Source organism: Filicampus tigris, chromosome 17 (assembly GCF_054856515.1).
Source record: "Filicampus tigris isolate MCC_2025a chromosome 17, RoL_Ftig_1.0, whole genome shotgun sequence".
Taxonomy (NCBI): Eukaryota; Metazoa; Chordata; class Actinopteri; order Syngnathiformes; family Syngnathidae; genus Filicampus; species Filicampus tigris.
This window is the reverse complement of record NC_141233.1, coordinates 17,340,746-17,362,215: the sequence shown is the minus strand read 5'-3', so window position 1 is coordinate 17,362,215 and position 21,470 is coordinate 17,340,746. Positions and strand designations below refer to the sequence as shown.

General features: G+C 46.4%; 2 protein-coding genes across 8 annotated transcripts in view; one reads left to right on the top strand and one right to left on the bottom strand.

The window, feature by feature from the left end:
• klf8 (Kruppel like factor 8) overlaps window positions 1–15,790 on the bottom strand; it is a 27,715-nt gene extending 11,925 nt beyond the window's left edge. Inside the window, exons 1-2 of one of the 3 annotated variants that reach the window (XM_086013061.1) lie at window positions 15,726–15,790; window positions 3,907–4,080 (exon numbers count right to left, since the gene is read on the bottom strand). In XM_086013061.1, coding sequence (XP_085869187.1) covers window positions 3,907–3,954 — 48 coding nt within the window. In that variant the 5' untranslated portion in view covers window positions 3,955–4,080; window positions 15,726–15,790. Of the gene's footprint in view, window positions 1–3,906; window positions 4,081–4,161; window positions 4,268–14,594; window positions 15,432–15,725 lie in introns of those variants that run through there. The other 2 variants (XM_086013059.1, XM_086013060.1) reach the window with 2 other exon arrangements.
• Window positions 634–21,470, top strand: rbm41 (RNA binding motif protein 41). Of its 5 annotated transcripts, none has more exons than XM_086013054.1 (11): window positions 634–6,077; window positions 6,941–7,055; window positions 8,612–10,483; window positions 12,983–13,075; window positions 16,585–16,701; window positions 16,988–17,189; window positions 17,288–17,492; window positions 17,898–18,298; window positions 19,210–19,360; window positions 19,464–19,588; window positions 20,671–21,470. In XM_086013054.1, the coding sequence occupies exons 4-10, from the start codon at window positions 13,065–13,067 to the stop codon at window positions 19,583–19,585; spliced, it is 1,209 nt and encodes a 402-aa protein (XP_085869180.1). In that variant the 5' UTR covers window positions 634–6,077; window positions 6,941–7,055; window positions 8,612–10,483; window positions 12,983–13,064; the 3' UTR covers window positions 19,586–19,588; window positions 20,671–21,470. The 5 variants fall into 5 exon arrangements, with proteins under 5 accessions (XP_085869180.1, XP_085869179.1, XP_085869182.1 ...); XM_086013053.1 differs by having other exon boundaries at window positions 8,609–10,483; XM_086013056.1 differs by lacking the exon at window positions 634–6,077 and having other exon boundaries at window positions 6,688–7,055; window positions 8,609–10,483.

Below are 21,470 nucleotides of genomic sequence, written 5' to 3'. Positions count from 1 at the left end.
CCAAAACAACCTTACTAAATTGTAGTTACGTTACATGAAAGACAAAGAAAAACTTCCTGTTTTTGTTAGGAGCAAAAACAAATGGTTGGTTCTGACTAATTGTAGCAAGAGTTGAGTAGCATTTTGCAGCAAAATTGTTCCCAACATGACAATCATTGCCGGCTTTCGTGGTCAAAATCGATCGTAATGTCCCCGGGATGTCTTTCCCCTGCGCCTTCTCCTTGTCGGGACCTCTGAAAGCTCCCATTGGTCCCGAACGCACCATATGTGAGTGATGACATCATCAGCCCGCACCAGCTTAGGCGTCGCCGCATTTGCTACCGCGCCTTTCCCACTACCCTCTACCCCGGCCGCCCCCCCCCCCCCCAAAAAAAATGGTGCATGTTGTGTCCTTTCGCTGATTTGTCACACACACACACACACATAGAAGAAAGAAAGCCTCCTGGCTCAAGTGCGAGGCCGCTAACCTCTCATGACACAAACACGTGTGTGTGCGTGTGTGTGCGGTTGTGTGAGTGTTGTCGATGTCGTGCATGACTGCTCTTGTTTGCTGGAGGACAACCGACTTGTTTATGTGCACACACACACACACACATGCACGCACAAGGCCTTGTTTGTGCGAGTGTGTATGCCAGAGAAAGAGAGATTACGGAGCTATTCAGTTTGCTATGCTGGTAGCTATTCAGTGTGTGTGCGTGTGCGCGTGTCGTTGGCTGAAGTGGAAAAAGGTGGGGTGGGAACGGGGGAGGGTCGGGGAGTCTTTTTGGGCAACTCCCGCGGTCGCCGCCGCGGTTGCCAGGGCGACGCCGAACGGAAGCGCAGTCCGGCCGCTCCCCTCGACACATCCTATTAAGGGCGAAGACTTTTTTCAGAAGAAGAATGGAGGCGGAGGAGGAAGTAAGAGCCTGGCCGCATTGACGGCCAGGTCCGCTCGGTGAACTTTGAACCCGACGTTTGCTTTAACGAGGCCAACGCGGACGCTTTGTGGGCCTTTGGATGTGAGGGTCGGCATCTTTTGGGTTCCTACGCAATTTGTGCCAAGTTTAAAGGAGCAAGTCGGCGAGGAAAAATGCACATCAATCTCGTCAACAAGACCGTTTTTATCCAAGGCGAGACTAGGGGTGGAGAGAAAACGGGGCCCTACAGCCAAGTAGAGACTGCGGATGTCACTCAGTACAGACCAGACTTTTGCGAATGTTCACAGCAAGAATTTGGTAGGATTTTGCACCCAGTAATTAGTCAATTCCATGAATCCCCAATCTTGACAACTGTTTCCCCGTGGAGACTGAGGGCAGCATGGGCGCAGTGGAGATGGGAGTATAATTCTGTAGCATCCACAGAATAAGGTGTATTGTCTCATTTCTAGTTGTGCAGCCTTCAATTGTGTTACAAGGACATGTTTGATCCAAGAGGAGACTGTGGAGTATGATCCTCCAACGTAATTAGAGTATCCTAATGATTGCGTTTTTGCTTGCTTTGTTAACTTGTGGCCTCGTATACTCAGATTTTGTAATGATGCATTTTAGCCAAGAGGAGACTCAGGGCGGCGGCAGCAGCAAAGTGGAGACTATGGAGTATAATGCTAAGCTAGTCACGTGTGTTTTGCCATTTCTCGCCGTGTATGCTCAATCAGTAAAACAAAAACGCCTGGTATCTGTACAGCTGTAGGGTTTTGTTTTCTTGCTAATCCAAAGGCAAAGTGATGCACGCGAGGCGTTCAAGTTAGCGCGGAGACGAGAGAATCTGCTAATCCTCTTCATCTTTGGCCAGGAAACTCCACTCAATTCCGCTCTCTCTCCCTTAACGCAATGCTACTCCGCCCAACCCCCGCCACCAGTGGCCCCCTACCGCGCTGCTCACACGCACACACGTTCCATTTTAACCAGCTCGTAAAAACAAACGTCTCTACTGTCATCAGATGATGCGTTGGTTGACCGAGCGAGCCTTGACAACGTCATGTGATTGCCAGTGGAAATGCAAGGGGTCCGAGTGGCGGGCCTTGGGGAACTCCTCGGATTAAAATCGCTACGCGCTGAGGCTTCCTGGAACAAAAGGGTGTCTGTCTTTTGAGTGAAACGCACCACAAGTATCATTCCATTATCCGCAAGATGAACGTTTCTCCTTTTCAACCGAGAAAATTATTCTTGACAAAAAAAAGGGATGGGAGAAGTTAGTGTCGGGTGTGAAACTTTACCACACTGTCCCTGCTATCAGGGCATACCTTTAACACGCAGTCCCGCCTCTGTCGTACCGTTGATTCTACCTCTGAAGCCGAAAAATTGCTGAATATGCCCCCTCGTTCCGTATTGCTGCTGTATATACAGAGGAGCAGCACCGGAAAATGCCCGAGTGGCTCCGAGCGCCCTTCAGGGTTTGCTACGGCTCTAAAACTATCTCTGACGACAGAAAATTGCCACCTTGACTCCGTCCCTTCATTTGATGTCAGTTCCTTTCCTAACAGAACAAAAAGGCAGCAAAACGCCAGCGTGTAAAGGCGCGACGACGTAAAAGGGGCTACCGCAGCTATGCTTCTACCTCAAAAGGCAGAAAATTGCCAGGTCGACTTTGTGTCTGTGCAGTTCATAAATGGCCGGGAAAAACCCCCAAAACTCGGCAGCACTGGGATGAAGATCAAAAGCAAACATCATCCCACTTCCTTGCGTACTTATCTGGCCATCAGAACACGGCTGGGCGTCTTCATCCCGCATTCCCGCTTACGGTCGCAGGCGTCGGCACTTTTCATCTCGCGCACCGCCGTTTGGGTATCTCGGGAAGAACAGCCTTTTGCCAAATGCTATCCGCTTGATGCTAACGGCTAGATGCCACGGCTGCAGTAGAGGAGAACCACGGGATTGTATCTGCTACATAGATGCTAAGCGCTAGAGGCAAACGGCCGGAGAGTAACTGCTTGATGCCAGCCGCTACATAGATTCTATAAGCTTGACTCCATCCGCTGGATGCTAACCTCTCAATGCTAAATGTTGGAGGCTAAGTGCAAGATGCTCACTGTTATCGTAGCCACTTGATTCCATCTGCTTGACGCTAACCGCGGGATATGAACCGTTGGGTGCTAACCGCAAGGCGCCAACCACTAGACGTCACCTGCGCTATCTTATCCGCGAGAGGCTGTCCACTTGATGCTACACACGAGATGCTAACTGCTACATCTTGCCTGCTCAATCAATGCGAGCCAGTCGACAGGGCTGTCAAGCTCATTTTTGCCGTGGGCCGCATTGCAGTTTGGGTTTCTCTCAGAGGACCATTATGACTGTGCAACCACATGGACGTATAATCACCTCATCATGTTGTCCTCATGCACAACCATTTTATAGATGGCTAGTTTTGGAATGCCAAGTCGAGGGAAATGGTTGGATTTCCTATTGTTCAATGTGTTTTCAAACGGGGGCTGGGAAATGGGTACAATAGCTCAATGCTAATTGTACAGTTGAAGACAATTTGCATGCTAATTTCTAGATGCCTAACGCTACTTCCTATTCACTTGATGCTAACCGCTCAGCGGTGGATGCTAGCAGACACAGGCTCTCCGGAATATGCTAACCCGATACTAGCCACAGTATGCTAACCAGTAGATGCTTGATTGCCTCCGCTTATTGCTAACGGCTGGATACAATCCACTGGACGCAAAGGCATTTCAACTCAACTTTTTTTGGGGTCAAACAACCACAGCTGAAACAGGGTTAGTAGCCTACATTAAAAAAAATGTTAGACAATGAAATACAAATCAGTGACAACAAAAAAGTACCAAAATTTTTAAAACCCTAAAATTGCTACAGACTGTTAAATCCTATCTGCTTAATGCTAACCGCCAGATGCTAATTGCTCAACCCGAACGGCGCTGCGCTGATGGGCCACCTGGCCACACCCACCCCTCCACCTCCTCCTCACCGTGCACTCCATCTCCTCTGGCTCAGCTTTGATCTGGACTGAGGGCATGTCTGACGCCTCCTCTTCCTCCTCTTCCTCCTCCTCTTCCTCCTTGGCCGGCGAAGGCGGCGTGGCCTCCTGCGTCAGGGCGGCGACCGACGACTTCTTCTTCTTCTTCTGGGCACCGCTCCTCCTCTGAAAGAAGAACAAGAAGGTGTCATGGGGTGGCGGGGGAAGGTAGAAAAGTTGAGGGTGAGGTAGGAAATGAACATTGACCTCACTTTGATAGAGGTAGAGAAAGTATATTTAAAAAAACAACAACAACAAAAAAGGGGAGAGGGGAGGAAAAAAAAAAAAGAGGGCCTAATGTGGAGACTTCCACTGAGGGAATGAGGAGCCGGCGAGGAATAACAAGCCAAAGAACGAGAGCAAGGGTGGGAGGGGGGAGCAGGGAGGAGTCGCCCCTCCCTCCCTCCCTTTCAGCCAGGCGGGCGGACACACCCTTTTCTGGAAGCGCACACACACACACGCATGCACACAATGAGGTGTGGCAAGGCCTTTTCTGTCCACACACACACACATTTACATAAGTCTCAACTCCTGATAAACAAACCATTTCCTCCAAGAACTTCCTCCCATGTCCACAACAACGGACTAGACCATTCAAAAGTAGCGCAACAGCAAGTGCCACCTCCAAAAAATTCTGCGCGCTCTCGAGGCCAACAACCAGGCACTCTACAGCACCCACACGTTGCTTGAAATGAATTCGCCTCCATCCCTCAAGCCTGAACCAAACGTGAGCAAAATCGGAGAAAAAAAAAAATCATGTACCCTTATAATTTTCACATAGTTTTGCTTTTTTTTTTTAATGTGACTACACGTGGGGTTGGGTTAAAAAAAAAATACAGATAAGCAGAGATTTCCGTGAATGAGTGGGGGATCGGGGAAAAAAAGCGAATAGGTGAATTTGGCATTCATCATTTCTAATTATTTTGTATTTGTGAATTAACAGATTTGTTGTTTTTTTTGTTGTTTTTTTTGTTGTTGTTTTTTTTAAGTAACTTTCCCGTGGGTCATCTTGTAAAGTTATTCAAATGTAAACTAAGATTTGAGCAAACATTTGACTGAGTCAGAAGATAAACAAATAAATAATAGGTAAATCATGTTTAGGTGTTATTGTGTTGTGGTGTGAATGTCATCTTAATTTTCATTCATTGAATTTGGTTTGAAATATGGCTAATTTTGTGGAAGTAAAATGCTACATAAATGACTTGTTTTTGTGTTTATATGGAACTGAATATATTAAATCTTTTTTATTTGGATTAAAAAAGGTCAAATACGAAAGTTGAAGCAATTCTATTGACTTTAATTGTATTTGTGACTTTTTTTTTTTTTCTTGAGTATTTGAGTTGGATGCAGGCAGCAATCAACCTGACAAATTTCTTCCTGGGTGCGGCTGAGGAAGTTCCAAAGGCTGACATGGCTGACATGACATGCTCTTCCTCTTTGGAGCCAAACAAAAGCAGTAAAAAGACGACAAGGCCGCTGCACCCACGTGGCCACGAAATCGTGCCGACTGGAGTGGCTGCGAGTCCAACAAGTCTGCGTCCGTTCAATTATTGAGGTGCTGAAATGCGAGCTGCCTTGCAATGGAGGGCGAGGCGGGGCCGCCGGCCAAAAAGCTTGGCCTCCTAAACTTACCAATGTCAAACTTGGCCGCCCGCTCACTCCAGATTTTTTTATTTATTTATTTATTTATTTTTTGTGGCTCGACATCTTGACCAAATTTCAGGTTGGCAAATGAAACCCACTTCCAGACGGATTCCGGTGCGCTACCGATGTGGACATGGCCAAAATGGTGCAAGTGTGGCAGCCTGCGTGCGTCTTTTGGGCCAGGGCTTCGTGACAATTTTGGAGGGCTCTAACGCATGATTAACATGCCGACAAAATGTCATGGTACAAAGTGGACGTTTTTTGGTTTTTTTTTTTTCTTTTCATGGAATCGTTGTATGCCTCCGCAGGCTCCACAGTCGAAGAGAGTTTGGGATTCCACACTGAGGTGTGGCCTCGACCAATCAGTGACGGGGTGTGACTGGTTGCGTCACCCCACCCAAACACACAAACGCACACACTGGTGGCCCTCGAGTCCCATTGTGAGGCGGACAGAGCCCCCTCTGTGCTTCTAAACAAAGGTAAAGGCCTCGCCATGCCACACCCCCCCCCCCCCCCCCCCCACTCAGCTGACCAACACAAACATCCCTGCACTTCAAATAGTCCACGTTCCATGACCCTTCAACACACTCAGGCCTCGTGTACATAAAGTGGGGCTTTTTTAACAACCCAATAACTGTAATGTTTAATCTTAATTTGTTTTGATTTAAAATTTTATAATTAAACAATTGTGGACTTGAATAATTTGTATTTTTTATTTCAATTTTAATATTTTTTTTAATTTAAATTCTATTTTTAATTGCTAGTAAAACGCCATTTAAATAGTGTTTTGTTTATTTGCATTTTTTTTTCATCTTTTTTTAAGGAAATTGTAATGTTTACTTTGATTTACATTGTGAGTGCGGATGTTTGTCTCTGTGTGCCCTGCAATTGGCTGGCAACCAATTCAGGGTGTCCCCCGCCTACTGCCCAAAGACAGCTGGGATAGGCTCCAGCACGCCCCGCGACCCTTGTGAGGATAAGCGGTACAGATAATGGATGGATTACTTTGATTTACAGTATTTTTCATCTTAATTGGCAAGACTCTTGTGTTTTGTTCATCTAAAAAATGTTTTAGCTTTCATTCATTTTTGATACTGGTATAGGTTGTAGTCACTTTGTCAGGCAAAAATAACATTTGTATTTATTTGTATTTCAGATTAGAACACTTTGATTCAGCCGAGAGACTATCTGCTACGGTAGTGGCTGCTGTTTTGGTTAGCAGTTATGGCAAACAGCTCTAAGAAACCTATGGGGAATTGGGAAAAATCCTTCAAACTGAAAATTTCAACTTTATGATCCGTGAAGCTCACAAAGCTTGTCAATTCTCCATTTGTTTTTCCAGCAAGATTCTGCACACAGCCGCGAGTCCAAGGCCCAAGTTGTGAAAGCAAATAGGAAAACGCAACAGGGGGCCTGCTTGGGAAACTGTAAGGACGGCGAAAACCACGCCCCGCAGGGTGAGAAAACAAGCGCTGTTGTTGCGCTGAAACAAAAATCATCCTCCAGATTGCTCGTCCTAACATTGACATGTGAACATCTAAGCATGCGTAGGCAACTGCGCTTTTGACGCATACTAGCAAACAAAACCGTACAAAAAAACGTACAAAGGGTAAGCAGAAAATCGATGTTCAATTTGTCCCGCTGCCACGCTTGTAACATTAATCGGTCTTTGTAAGTATAGATATTTTGAATCCTTGATGCAAATATATACTCATGAAATATTAGTCCGTTTTCGCCAAGGATAAAGAATATATGCTTGCGAGTAGCGTTCGATTATCTGCCGAAGGCTGCAACTCCAGCAGCCCGCCGACTCCACACGCTCATTCGCTGCCACGCACGTCACTCACCAGGCCGAGCCCCGCCTTTGAAAGCCATAGACGGTCAAAGTCACAGATACTACAGCAGAACATGACGACGCTGTCCCCAAGTGACAAAAATGAAAGCTCCATCTCACATACACGTTATTGTGTTTGAAAAAGAACAACTTTTTTTGATCTGATACTTGTTTGTTTGTGTACATTTCAACAACATTGTTGTTGTTACAACCAGGGCACAAAATGTGAAACAACTGCTGCACTAGCAATACGTTTGCTTGAGATTGGTCTTCAGTTGGGCGAGATCGTGTTCCCAAAAAGTCGCAAAAACAAAAATGTCTGCAAAAATGTCTTTTGGCCTTGTCGGGAGTTAACGTGAGGCAGCCCGAGAGGCCGCAACCACACGAAGGATTAGCCAATAATTCCTCAAGGTTTGTTTTGACCTAATCTGGAGCAACCCCGCCGGGTGGAGAACTCAGTGGAACGGGATGAAGAAAAAACAAAAAAGCGGTGAAATCGGATGGGGGGGGGGGGGGGGGGGTTGAGGATAAAACATGCAACACGCTAATATTAAGAAGTCATCTGGACTCCAACCGCGCCCACCGAGAAAAGGCAAGAGTGGGAATCTTCTGCAAATCCCACTCGGACGAGGCAGTTAGGGTGGAGGCTGGAGGCCACGGTGGGGTGGGATTAGGGAGGGGGGGGGGCGGGGGGTTGCAGTTAGCATGTAAGACCGAATGAGGACCACTGGACTGCGAGAGGAGGGGTCTCGCTCTGTGAGTGCAGAGTTCCTGGAACTAGAAAAAAAAAAGGGCGGGGTGGGCGCGACCCTGTCAGCTTGTGATCTCCACACAGGAAGTCAGGGTGGGAGGGGGGTAGCGAGGGTGGGGGTTGCTTAGCCAAGGAGACGACCAAGAACGAAAAGACGAGAAGGAAAAACAAGGAGCGAGGAGCCAGTCAACAAATGAAAGCAAGAAAAAAATTTTTTTTTAAAGCAGGACACTGTACTGCTGCTAGTAAACACTTGGGAGTCAGTGTCTCTTAAAAACCGAAATCGAAAATCTTGGGTTGCTGATAGACTTGCATCTGACTTCCAGTAATCATATCGAAGTCATCTTTTTCCATGTGAAAAACGCTTCGAAGGGTTGCTTGCTCCAAGCAGACCAAGAGAAACTTCTTTGTGTTTTTGTCTCCAGTAGACTTGATTCTTGGAACCGTCTTCTTACTGGACTCCCTCAGAAGAGCATCAAACATCTGCAGCTCATTCGCAACGCTCCAGCTCAGGTTCCGATCCCAATCACATTTCAAATTCTGCCACTGGTGCGTAAATCGCGGAATGGTTCGGGTCCTGAATAGGTGAAAGAAATGCTCATTGAATCATAAACGCAGTCGGCCTCTCTGAGGTCTGCGGACTCAAGTCAGTTGACGCAGCCCGGGTTCCAAAGCAAACGTGGTGAAGCAGCATTTAGCTGTTACGTTACACGCACGTGGAATAAGATGCCAACAGAAGTGAAATCAGGCCCTCTTGGTGCCAGGAAACTATGTTGAAGTGGTGCTACCAGCTTCATTTAGTTAGGCCAGAGTCATGTCTAATAGAAAAGTAGTGCTTTGCCGCCTTCTCATGGCATACATAGGCAATTCTAAACTTTTTTTTTTTTAGAATATTTTCACTATTTGTGGAAGGAATCCATCCCCTCTAAAAAAACTAAAAAAAACCAACAACCAACCGGTGAATTTAATTAAAGCTGACCCAAACTTCAAATATGTCCTCCATGCCTCACTGATACAAGTGTAGCCTGCAAAAGAAAATATAAAAGAGGTTTATGATTCTTCTTGTTTCCCTTTTTAGTGCCAGCGTCACATTTTAAGGGCAACTGAAGTATTTCTGGAGAGCGCTTCAAACGCGTCTCCTTCCCCGGCACTTTTTTAACAAGCTATTTTTATCCACTAAAAGGCCAGCCGAGCATGAAGCGCGTTCACGCCCGGCCGGCGACCGGCTCGGGAGGAGACTCAAAAGTCACGTCGGCCCGTCTGAGGCGCGCCGTCCGGCAAACTGGATTGGAGCGCCTGAAAAATGGCAAACAGCTCAACAATACCTAGTTGTAGAGTGGTTCACTTTGACAGCCACAAGCTTGTTAAATCATTTCAAAAGGTAACCCCAAAAAAAGGTCCCCCATATTCCATCTTTTTGAATCAATTGTTTTTTTAGGAGTTTTTGCAATACAGTGAGTGAACCCCTCTTTATCGTGCCTTGACTTCATTTTTTGTTGTTGTTTTTAAGTTAGATACGAGCCATTGGTTGGCTGATTATTATTAGTATTTTTTTTGTCTTCTGATACAAGTGTGCTTCAGACTCCCAGCGCGAGATGGCGCCCGCAAACTTCAGGACATCAATTCACATTGCTTTACTTGGCAGTTGGTGGCGCTAATGAACCAGCAAGCACCAGTAAACACCGCAGAAGAAGAACAAGAAAGGCCAAAACATTATTTATTGATGACTTTTTTTACAATGCAAATGAATGGGCACCAATTATACACAGATTTTCACGACTTGGCTAACGCAAAAACTCTTCTAAAAAGAATCACTTAAAAATCTACAATGATGCCTTCAAATGGTCCCTAAAACTGTCTGAACGTCCAAAGCACCTTAAAAAAAGAAGGACATCGCATTGAATACCAGCAACGCCACGTGACGACTGTGAGTCGCCGGCTAATGTTAGCATTAGCCGCCACTATGATTAGCAGATTAGCATATTAGCATAGCTCCACTTAAGCGTTATTACATGCTTCCCCCCATTTACAGCGTGTGAGAGAGAGAGAGAGGGCGGGACAGCAGAGTCTAACTGGGTCAGCGCTCTGCTCACTCGCTGTCACTGCAACCCCCCCCCCCCCACACTGGTCCTCACCGTGTGTATGTGTGAGTGTGTGTGTGTGCACGTGTGTATGTGTGTGTTTAAGGTGGGGGGTGGGGGATTGCCCCCTGCAGGATCCACACATATGCGCTCGTAACACGGCTGCCCGCTCCCACGAGCTGCTTGGAGGCGGAGACCCCAGCAAAAAAAAAAAAAAAGGTATATGCACGCACACACACACACACACACACATCACATTGCAGGAGATTTTTTTTGTTGTTGTTTTTTTTGCACAGTGAGCGTGAGTAAAGAGGGTAAAAATACAGTGACCGCACGCTCTGGGTTCACGTCAAGTTCACTCAGAAAAAGTGGTTCTGACACACTGAATTGCACTGAGATATGAAAAAGAAAATTATGGGATGGAAATGAGGCTTGAGTCGCCAGGGGTAAGCAAAAAAAAAAAAAAAAAGTAAACATGAAATGAATGTCGAAGACAGTAATGTCAAAAAGAGAAACTATTTCGGACCAAAAAATGTATTACTGTTACTACTAATGTTACTATTCTATAGGATAACACTTATCCTAGCTAACAATAGCTTAGCCTGTGGCTGTGCTGTAGCTCCCGACACTGCAGTATTATACCGTATTCCACATTCTCTGCTTTGCTGTACTTAGCCTTCAGTCTCCTCTTACATCATGACCACGAGTAAATAGAAGAAGGCACTATTTCTAGTTTCTAATCAGTCATGCTAACACTATCGTAGCCTGTCTCGGTGCTCCACTGTTTCCACCCTGCTGCCCTCAGTCTCCTCTTGGATAAAATGTGTCTCATTCCGAACGACGCATTCACTGCGGCGTGGTTTTCGCACTCTCGCGGTCGAAAACGACCACCCCGGACCGATGCGAGTCGACAGGCGCTCGAGCGCGCGCACGTACGTGCACATACGAGTGAAATGAAACACCGGGTGTGTCCTCCATCTGGCGAGCAGTGAGGCAAGCGAGAGAAGCCGCCTGCCTGTTATCACACCACACCCTGCTGACGCAAAGCCGGCCGCCACTTCCCTACACACCCTCTTATCCGCACGCACACACAAAGTAGACAAAGCGTTATAGAGCGCAAACAAACACGCTCGAGCAGCTTCTGTGGTGAGAAGGTTCCTCAAACGTTGCGTTCAAGGTCACAGAGGTGATGTAAGCAAAGAGAAACTGAAAGCAGCGCACAGTTGACAACATTCATCAAACAGCGGGAAACGACGGGAAAAAAAAACACGCACCGTTGAATGCATCACAATAAGAAACACAATGGAGACACATTTTATCCAAGGCGAGACTGTGGAGTACCATATTGCAGCAATATGCTAAGCTAACATTAGCCCATTTGTCTTTAGTTTTGTCATTCTACTTATTAGCAGATGGCGATGGGTGCGGAGATTAATTTGAACTAAAAGGGAACTAAGGGCAGAATGCAGCCAAGAAGAGACACATCCACAAGGAGACTATGGGCATATAAAGTAGTCTGTGTGTGTCTATAAATAGAGCTCAAGCGAGGCTGTCCAGCAATTGAAGAAAAGAACTTCCTCTTCGCGCTTTGAGGAAATGAGGCAACTTCTTAACCAGTTTATTGGCTCAATAAACGTCTTTGTCGATGCGACAATGTGGAAGTTATCACGTTCAGGACCAAAATGAATTAACCGGCATGGGAGCGATATCTCCCGTGGTTCACTACGCCAGGTTGATACAAAACACGCTTGTCGTCGAATGTTGCGATCGGGGCGCAATTGCGTGCCGTGGGAAATGATGGCATTTCACTCCATTGCTCTGAAAATGATTTATAGTGACGGACAGAACAAATAAACAATCTTAAACGTACGGATATCATTGAGGCCTAAAGACATTTTATGACAATTTTGATTGGAGGTGTGCCGTGAGATTTTTTTTTTTCAATCTTTCAAATATGTGCCTTGGCTCAATCAAGGTTAGCAATCACTGGTCTTGAATAAAAACCCCGTCGGAGGGGGGGGGGGGGGATTCCTGTGGCATAATACAATTTCCTACGCCATAATCATCCAAACATCGCGTCCGCTCCCACATTGATTTTGGCTCCCCGCTTCTGCCGCGCGCCACGCCGACTACCTGCCGCCGCTCGTTAATTCTCGCTGACAACGTCCTGCCTCGGCGACCCTCGGGCTGGCCCCCGAGCGCTCGGCCCATTCCTCACACCATGCCGTCTTACCTTGCGCTCATTTTTCTCCACGCTGGCACTCGCGCGCGCGCGCACACACAAAGGCGGCAGCCAGCTGGCCAACTAAGCAGTCATCCGCTCAAGCCACCTGATACCAAAATACCGAGCCACCGCCTGAAACGAGCTTCTCCCGTGTCGGCCTCTCGCCGCGTGAAGCTTCCAGAACCTTCCTGACACTTTGACTATTGAAAAGCGGGGCGGACAAATCGTGAATATGGCAAAAGTTCCTGTTATTGAGATTTGGGGTGAACTTTGAAGATGAAACAAAAATAGACTTTACAGGTGAACTTTTCTCCAACAAGAAGCAAAGTGGGGGGGGGGGGGGAATTCTCTGTCTTCTCATGTCTCTGTTGCGACCTCCAGATGAAAATGTAAGACCCTGACAGATCTGGATTTCGGCCTGTTTCACTGCCTCTTCTCCCCACCCCGCTCTCTTTTCCAATCTCTCTCTTGCGTCCTGCTGATGGCAATGGAAGTTCATTGGCCACTCCTGAGGTGAAGCCTCACGCCGGCCAATCAGATGCTTCGAGGACATCAGCGTGTGCGGTGAGGCGAGAAATGCGGCAAAGGTGAGTGTGGGGTGTTCAACTTTGCGGCATTTCTCTTGCACTCAGGCCTTGTCCCACCTCTGATGCTACTTTAGCAGGTGGAACTTTGCCAGGTTGACTTTATCCACATATAGCAATCCCGCAAAATTTGAGGTGTAGCAAAACATGTGGCATTCACCCCCGTTCTCCTTTTTACAGCAATCCAGCAAAAAGCGGGATATTGTGCGCTTTCACACACAGGGACTCGTCATCCCCTCGGCCACCCTCGCACCCTCAATGTCAGGATGACAAATGTGTCGATGCGCTGTGAGGATGATGGACACGCAGACGCACACACAATCTCAGGAGTGTCATCAAACTTTGTTGGGCTTCTATTGACAAATGCGTACATCATCCCACCGCCTTTGGGTGTCACGCACACATGGATCCGCAACAAGGCTTTTATGAGTAATAGAAATTAACAAAATGACTAAAACTAAAGTGAAAAAACATTTAAAACATATATATAAAAAAATACTAAAACAAAAACGAGGCATTTTCCGGCCCCCCCCAAAAAAAACTTGCTCTAAAAAGTAATTAAAAACGAACTGTAATGAAAAATCTAAACCTATTATATCACACACACACACAAACGTGTGACAAATTCCTGGAAAACACTTGCAAAAACGATATGGTTTCCCAGATTCCAACCGCTGCATTTGAGAAACCTGGGAAATTCCGAACCTGCAATAGAAGTCATCTGACATCGCACAACAATGGCGGCCGCCGACCCGAGTACGGGCGCCATTGTTATCGCATTGTAGAGCGAACTTGGTAAAACAAAACTTTGTCCGGCTTGCCAGCCATTCTTGAACGCAGCATTAGCCTTCAGCTAGACAGAAACACTTCAAATGCTTTGCAGCCCAAGGAACGACCATATTTGGCAAGGCTCGGTTGAGGCCCAACCAACCAGCGAAGAATCAATTAAAAATGAAACAAATGTGGAAATGTACGGTATAGCAAACATTAGAATTAGCCATCACAGGACAACCGGTGGACTGGTCGCCAGTGAGTCACGGGAGACGTGCAGCCAAATAATGAATTGCTCGCATGTCATATCAACAATGTACTCCAGACAATCACAAGACGCATATTGATAACTAATACACTGTTTACTAATCAATCACAGCGCCACGACTTGTTCACTTTCAAGTAGACGACCCATATTCAACCTACTCCCTTGCAAGGCACGTTACGTTTGACAAGAAATGAATTCACTTGTAGCCTTCTAACCTTCATAAACAAAGGATGTACATCAATGTTGGCCGGAAGTTCACCTGGCTCATCTTCCGCGCGCATGCGCTGGGGTGGTAGTGGTGGTGGTGGGGGGGGTGTACGGACGGTGCTGCTGGCCCTTTAAAAACTAAGATGGTGTCCTGCGAGGCTGCAGATTGCGCCTTCCGTTTCCCCCCTTCGCCCGTTTTCGCCCGTCAACATTATGAAAGCGACACACCGACCGCACTGACAACGTCACAATCTGTCAAATAGAAGGTGCACTTACTTTCTTGTGGCGGCTCTCCGTGTGCATCTCGTGGAGGGGCAGGGGGGGCAGAGGAGGTGGGGTGGGTGAGGTGGGGTGGGTGTGTATAGCTGTAATGTGGGGAAAGGGGAGAAAGGAGGGCTTATGGGAGAGGACAAGGAGGAGGAAGGGGGCGGTGTGCTGTGGATATTCGGGATATAGCAGCACGGTGGTGCGTGCCTCTTCTGCTCAGTTCATGTCCGCAGCGTCGTTGTCTTTGCAACCCCCCCCCTCCGAAAAAAATAAAAATAAAAAATGGAATAAATCAGCCAAGCGGTGCGCCTCTGGTTCTTGCCGTTCGCTGCCGCGTATTGAAGGGCTGGGCTCTCTCTCTCTGCCTGTTCCTCCTCCGCCTCTCCCTGCTTGTGACCCCACCCTGCGTCCCCACCCCTCATCTCTGTCACTCACTTGCTGCGCAGAGAGAGCCCTTTGCGGAGGAGCCCGAGCCGAGCCGCTGCGCGCTGAGGAGTGCATGTTGCGCACCTGGGAACATGCACGCTCGAATTTGAGAATGCATTCAAAGTGCACGCACATCCTCACGCCAAAAAAAAAACCCTCAATTATTCGCCATGCAGCTATCATGCGCGGAGAGCGCCCATGTCACCTTACTGACGTCATCCGGAAGGCAAATTGAGGACACTCCAGCAGAGTGGGGAGGGCTTCGGGCTCGCGCGCGCGCGCGCGTGTGGAGGCTTTGCAGCATCTGATATGACACCGTACACAAGTTTGATAGGGAGCCAACGTAGTGATCTATTATAACCGTGCACGTCACATTTTGCAGCATAAAACCCCATTTAACAGCTGTGCTGCGGGATAAAATTATATGAATACGCGTTAAAAACGTCGCCAACACAGGCTACCTGACATACAATTATGTATTTTTTATGAATATACCCCTATCGGAACAGTATACGCTCGACGCAGTCAGAAACGCTCATTTGAAAGGTTTGACTACATCCCCCGTAATGCCTCGCACCGGAAGCTGGAGCACAACATGGAAGTACGCGCGGTCAAGACGAATTTGTGGCTTCAAGTCACAATGCACCGTGCCTCAGTTTTAAGCATACGTTTATATTTTTGGTTACATTTCACACGCAGGTACTTTGTTGTTACCGTTATAACATGAAGAAGAAGAAGAGGCAACTTGACGATTGTCGTAATCTGTTGCGTCGTATGTTAGCATTTCCCATGTTGCAACTCACCGGAAGTGGGTGCCCAACGCGGAATTATGCGAAGGTAAACAAAACCCCTCTTCATTTATCCCAACAATTAATGTTTTTTTTCTTTTTGACGTTAATGTTGTCAACAAGCCAATAAACTCAATGTTTAACAACAAATACTGTGTGTAGTTAGATGTTTTGCATAATTATTTTGCCGTTGCGGCGCAGATGTGAAGGGGAGCAGGCGGCGACTCGGCTAGCGTTAGCGTCTTGGTCGCAACAGTACATGGTAACGTTATCATGTACTGTTGCGACCGAAAAGCTAACACTTTCTCATGATTTTTAAAGTTACTAAATTAACAGTGCCGCTAACGCTGGCGTAAGAGGCTCGGGGCAATTGTAAAAAAATCGCTTTTAGGTTTATTTTTTAAATCAAATATTCGTCTTTTTTCTGTTACGTTTTATAATTGTAGTTAGTATTATTTGTTTTTCATTATTTTTGTTTTTGAAATGGTTCTATCGTGTTTTATAGCTTTTATTCATTAGCATTTTTGCACCCATTTTTCATTGTATTTTTACTATTTATATTTTTCATGCCTTTTAATTAATCTTTGTAATTATCACGAAAAAAGTATTATTCATTTTCTAATTAATTAAGGGGAGACATTTAGAAGCACCGCATCAAAGCATTAAAAAAAAAGACATATTCCTATTCCCCCCTCATTTAAGTTATCTATAGTAATAAAGAAGTGAATGAAGTAAATACGCAAGAGAATTTGGATTCATTTGTGTCTGTGTGTGTGTGTGTAAAGAGTGAGCCGGCGATCCTGTGAGGACGGCCCGCTGCTGGAGGAGCAGGAGACGGAGGGACAGCGGCAGCTTCACGGCCTCCTTCTGCGGCAACTCCACACCCAAGTCGACGTCGAAAGGTGACAAAATGGACACGTGGAACGAACGATCCCTCGCTAAACCTCCGGAACGGGCGAGCATAGCAGTTTAGTTGAGAAGGTTTAAGTGGGCTCAAGCCATACACGCTTTTTTCTTTACATATTACGTCGTCCTTTTCAGAGTGGTTCATGGATTTTCTGTCGCAAGTGCTTCATTGTAACGCTGATTGTTTTTGCCTTTTGTTATTAACAGTAGTTTCTTTTATGGTTGTGTCTGAAGTGTTAAAATTGTCACGCTGTTCAATTGATACATTTTTTTGTGGTTCAGATGTGTGGCCAAGAAGCGGAGCTTCGCCCCGGCGGCGCTTTACCGGCCGTTCGGCGAGCAGGCGTCCGGCGTGCGGAGCCTGTCTCAATTCCAGGCGCTGCAAGAGGATGAGCAGGAGCTGGCCGGCCTGCGGGAGCTGGGTCTCACCGACCCCGAGATCCAGCTGTGGCAAAACAGGGACGCCCCCAAAGGACCTGAACAGGTAGACGCCACTGGGAGGTTTCTCATCAGTCTGGCTTGGAACATTTTTGGTGAATTTCCGTGGGAAGTCTGAATTTTGTTTGCCAATTTCTGTTCCAGCATCACGGCGTTTGCGTGGCTCCCGGTGTCAAGCGGCAGCGCCTTCAGGCCATCCAGGACAAGATTGCAGCCCGGGCGGAGCTCCTGGCGCTGCCCCAGCGCTTTGCCGCCAGCCGGCCGCTGTCCCGCCGTGAGATGGAGATCGAGCAGGCGCTCTTCCAGGGTAGCGACCGGCAAGGTTTCCTGACTGCGCTCTACCATCGAGGTAAGGATAACGCTCGGGTGGTGTTTATTTACTCAACTGTAGGCTGTAGGTGCTGTTGTTTTGCTTAGCAACAGCATTTGAATGGCCTCAGCAGAAAAAGGGAGGTGTGAGTATTTTTACAGTGGCACCGGGCGACTAATTTGAGACACAGTGTTTATTGGAGAAGCGGCCAATCCTTGAGAAAAAAACATGAAAATGTTCACTAAGACGGTTCTACTACCAATTTGGGTTGAGGCATTTATTTCTAAAGTGGAGGATGGTAACAAGTTGAGCTAACCCTAACCCTATGGGGAAAAAAAGTGAGCCGTCTATTTGGGGTGTGGCATTATTATTTTTTTTTTTCTCAACTCGGTTTGAGAAATTGCTTGATGAACAAAGGGATCTAAAAAGACCTTCTCCTTTCAGATGAAAATAACCAAAATGGCCTACAAGGGGCGACACCTACAGATCCGATGGGCTCCCTGTACACGGATCTTCTCAGCAAGTCGCCCCAGGCCAGAGAAGCTGCCGGAACGTTATGCCTTTCTCCAGCTGCGCCGTCGCATGACTCGCTCCAGGGAAGTGTCAGCCAAGCAGAGGAAGGCTCACCACAACCACCAGAGCGCCACGTTGCTCTCCCGCTGGAGATCAGTCGGCCAATCGGCAGCCTGCGCGGGGCGCAGGGGGCCGGCTCGGCTCGGCCGCTGACCGTCACGGGGCGGGTGGCGACCGTGACGGAGCAGGAAATCCGAGAGAACCGGGAAAGCCAGGAGGCGATCCGAAGCATTCCGAGATTCCGGAACTACCAGCCTGGAAAGCCCTCCAGAGTATGGCCATTGAATTTGTTGAAAACACAAAATCCTAGAGAAATTGACAGCGCTCTAAAATGGTTTAGAATTGCCCACGGATGCCACAAGATGGCGGCAAAGGACTACATGAAGCTTCTCAACTCACTTCAGCATAGTTCTTTGGCACCAAGATGACGCCAAAGCAATACTTTTATAGAGTAGAATGCTGTACAGTAACCCCACGAAAATAGTAATCGATGCTTATAATTGCCTATCAAATCAGTGATTGTGAAAGTGTGGCTCCCTCTAGTGGTATGTGGGGAAAAGGTTTACGGTTCAGGTTAAATACATTTAAACCTTTGTTTTTTTTAAGCATTTAAGGTGCAAATTTCATTATGTGCAACACATTTAAGTGGATCGTTATCTTAAGTACTGTCATGTCATGTCATCTTCCAAACCGCTTATCCTATACAGGGTCGCGGGGAATTGCTGGAGCCTATCCCAGCCGTCAATGGGCGAAGGCAGACTACACCCCGAACTGGTCGCCAGCCAGTCGCAGGGCACACATAGACACTGTCACTGAGCGGGAATCGATCCCACGCTGCCCGCACACAACTCAGGCGTGTGTACCACTACACTATCAGTGGACCTTATCTTAAGTACTGATTTTTTCTATTTGATTTTTTCAGCCGCTTTGATTTACAAAAAAAAAAATGTGAAGAATGTCATAACTAACAACCCAGGCTAAACGTAGCTCCTCCCCAACAAACAAGGCTTGCCTTTTATCTCCAACATACTTCCTTTGACTCCAGTGTACCGCTTTCCTATTAGAAAGGGTTTTGGCGCCATTTTGCGGAGAGAATAAAAAAAACGCAAATAGTAAATTGTGAATATGTGGGGATGTTCTATCTGTGCTATTTAGTCATGCTCATTGAGATTTGTCTTTCCAGGTGGTGTGCGTGAAGAACCTGAGCCCCCAGGCGTCAGTGTCCCAGCTGGTGGCGCTGTTCTCCAGGTTCGAGGGGACTGGCGACGGACCCCCGCTGCTGTACCGCCTCCTGACTGGACGTTTGAAGGGTCAGGCCTTCGTCACTCTGCCTGGTGAGGATGCGCTGGCTGCTGTAGAACATTCATGTTCAGTGCACGGGGCATTTATACGTGTGTGCGCGTGCGTGTGTGCGTGTGTGCGCGTGTGCGTGTGGAGACACCGAAACGGCCCAGAATGCTTTGCAACTTCTCCATGGTTACCGGTTGCTCGGGAAACCTTTGGTGCTGGAGTTTGGCCGCGAGCGAGAAGAAGCCGACGAACGGGCAGCAAAGACGTGAAAAGTAAACACAAACTTCACACAAGTAGCCACGACTGACAATTTTGCTTTGTTTTATATTTATTTTTGAATTGCTAGATATGATCGGATAATGTCTGTAGTTCAAGAAAAAAAACATTTCCATCTACCGGTAATTGAATTTGGTTGAAAATATTCTCTGTGTAATGTATATCAAGGAAGAAAAAAGATGATTCTTTGCCATTAACAACAAATACATATTTAATACCTCTGTTTTTTTCTAATTCATTCATTAAATCATTTACATTTTTAAAATGCTATGATTATCCCTTTTTTTCATTGAAATTTGCCAACATTTATGTATTCAAAAAGGAAGGTTTAGGATTTTGTTATGGAATTAAGAGGGTTTTGTCATTTAAAGTTTGATATTAACATTTGTGTATTTTTTAAAATTTGTATTTTAAAAAAATTGATTTTTTTCAGTTAATTTTTGATGGATGAAAGTTGGTAATTGTATCTTGTAATTATAGTCGTGTATAGAAAGATAAGTCTCTACGGTTAAGTAAATTTTCTTAAGTATTCATCATTTTAATGGCACTGAAATTGATTTTAAAGACAAATTTGCTATTACCAGTGTATTATAAATATAATATATCGATTTAGGATTGTTTGGCCTTGGTGGAGGTCTTTCAAAAACCGTTGCCCTTTCTTGTATTTCTTTTGGACACTAGATGGTGATGTTGTTAGGTTAGGTTTGGTGTTCTTAGGTCCAAAATATTGGCCCATGGAATTAGAGTGGGATTAGAAAATGTCCCAATTAGTTTCTTATGAATGGGTCGGGCTAAAGGCTGTGTGTGTGTGGGGGGGTCTTTGTGCCCCCCACTGTGTTGGAATTTGTAGAATTCAAAATTCGGCTTTCATTATTCCACATCAAGATCTCAATACCCAGTACAGGGCAGCCTCCTCAGTGAGCCTGGTTGACTTTTCAAGTTATTCAAATTTCAAGTAATTCTTCCTATGATGGCAGAAATTCTGTTTTACCTGAAAGATGAGTGTCTGCAGACACTGATGTGTGAAGTGGAATACATACCGAATGATAGACCACTTACAACAACAACCCCCCCACAGATGTCTGAAGCGTTAACTCCAAATCATCTGTTACTGATGAAGAAGCGGCCGGTGATGCCACCTGGATTGTTCACTAAAGAAGACTCGTATACACGCAGGAGATGGAGGCAGATTCAATACCTGGCGGATTTATTCTGAAAGCGACGGGTATGCGAGTACCTCCCGCTTTTACAGGAACGCCAAACGTGGAACCAACTTAAGACGAACCTGTCTGCTGGAGATATCGCCATGATAATGGATGAATCCGCGCCCCGCGGATCATGGTTGATGGGAAGAGTCGATCATGTCATCCCACATGCGCAAGGACACGTGAGGACTCCCACGTATGGTCAAGACAAAGGCAAACACCCTGGAAAGACCTGTCGACAAGTTATGTCTCATCTGTGAGGCGGGCAGTTAAAGAATGTCGTTTGTTGCGTTGGCTCGCACGCCACTGCAATTCATCTGTTTTGGAATTATTTGGCTCTCGTTTGTTTACTGAGTAATTGTAAACCTGCTGAGTAATTGTAAACCTGCTAGGCTTCCAATTAGGGGCCGGAAATGTGAGAGCCAATGCTTGTCATCAATTTTGTCATCGTAAAGTAGTACCCTCAATTTCTGTCATCATAAAGATTGAATGTACTTGCAGTAGTAGCAGCATAGCAAACAATGTTTAGCATACAGTGCGCTGGTAGTCACGGAAGCAAACAGCTTTTGACTGTGCTCGTAGTCTACGTATTTGTTATCCACCTGCTGTACTGAATGACATTGCTCACTTTGTTCAATTACAGAACCTTCAATACAAGAAGCCAAAAAAGGAA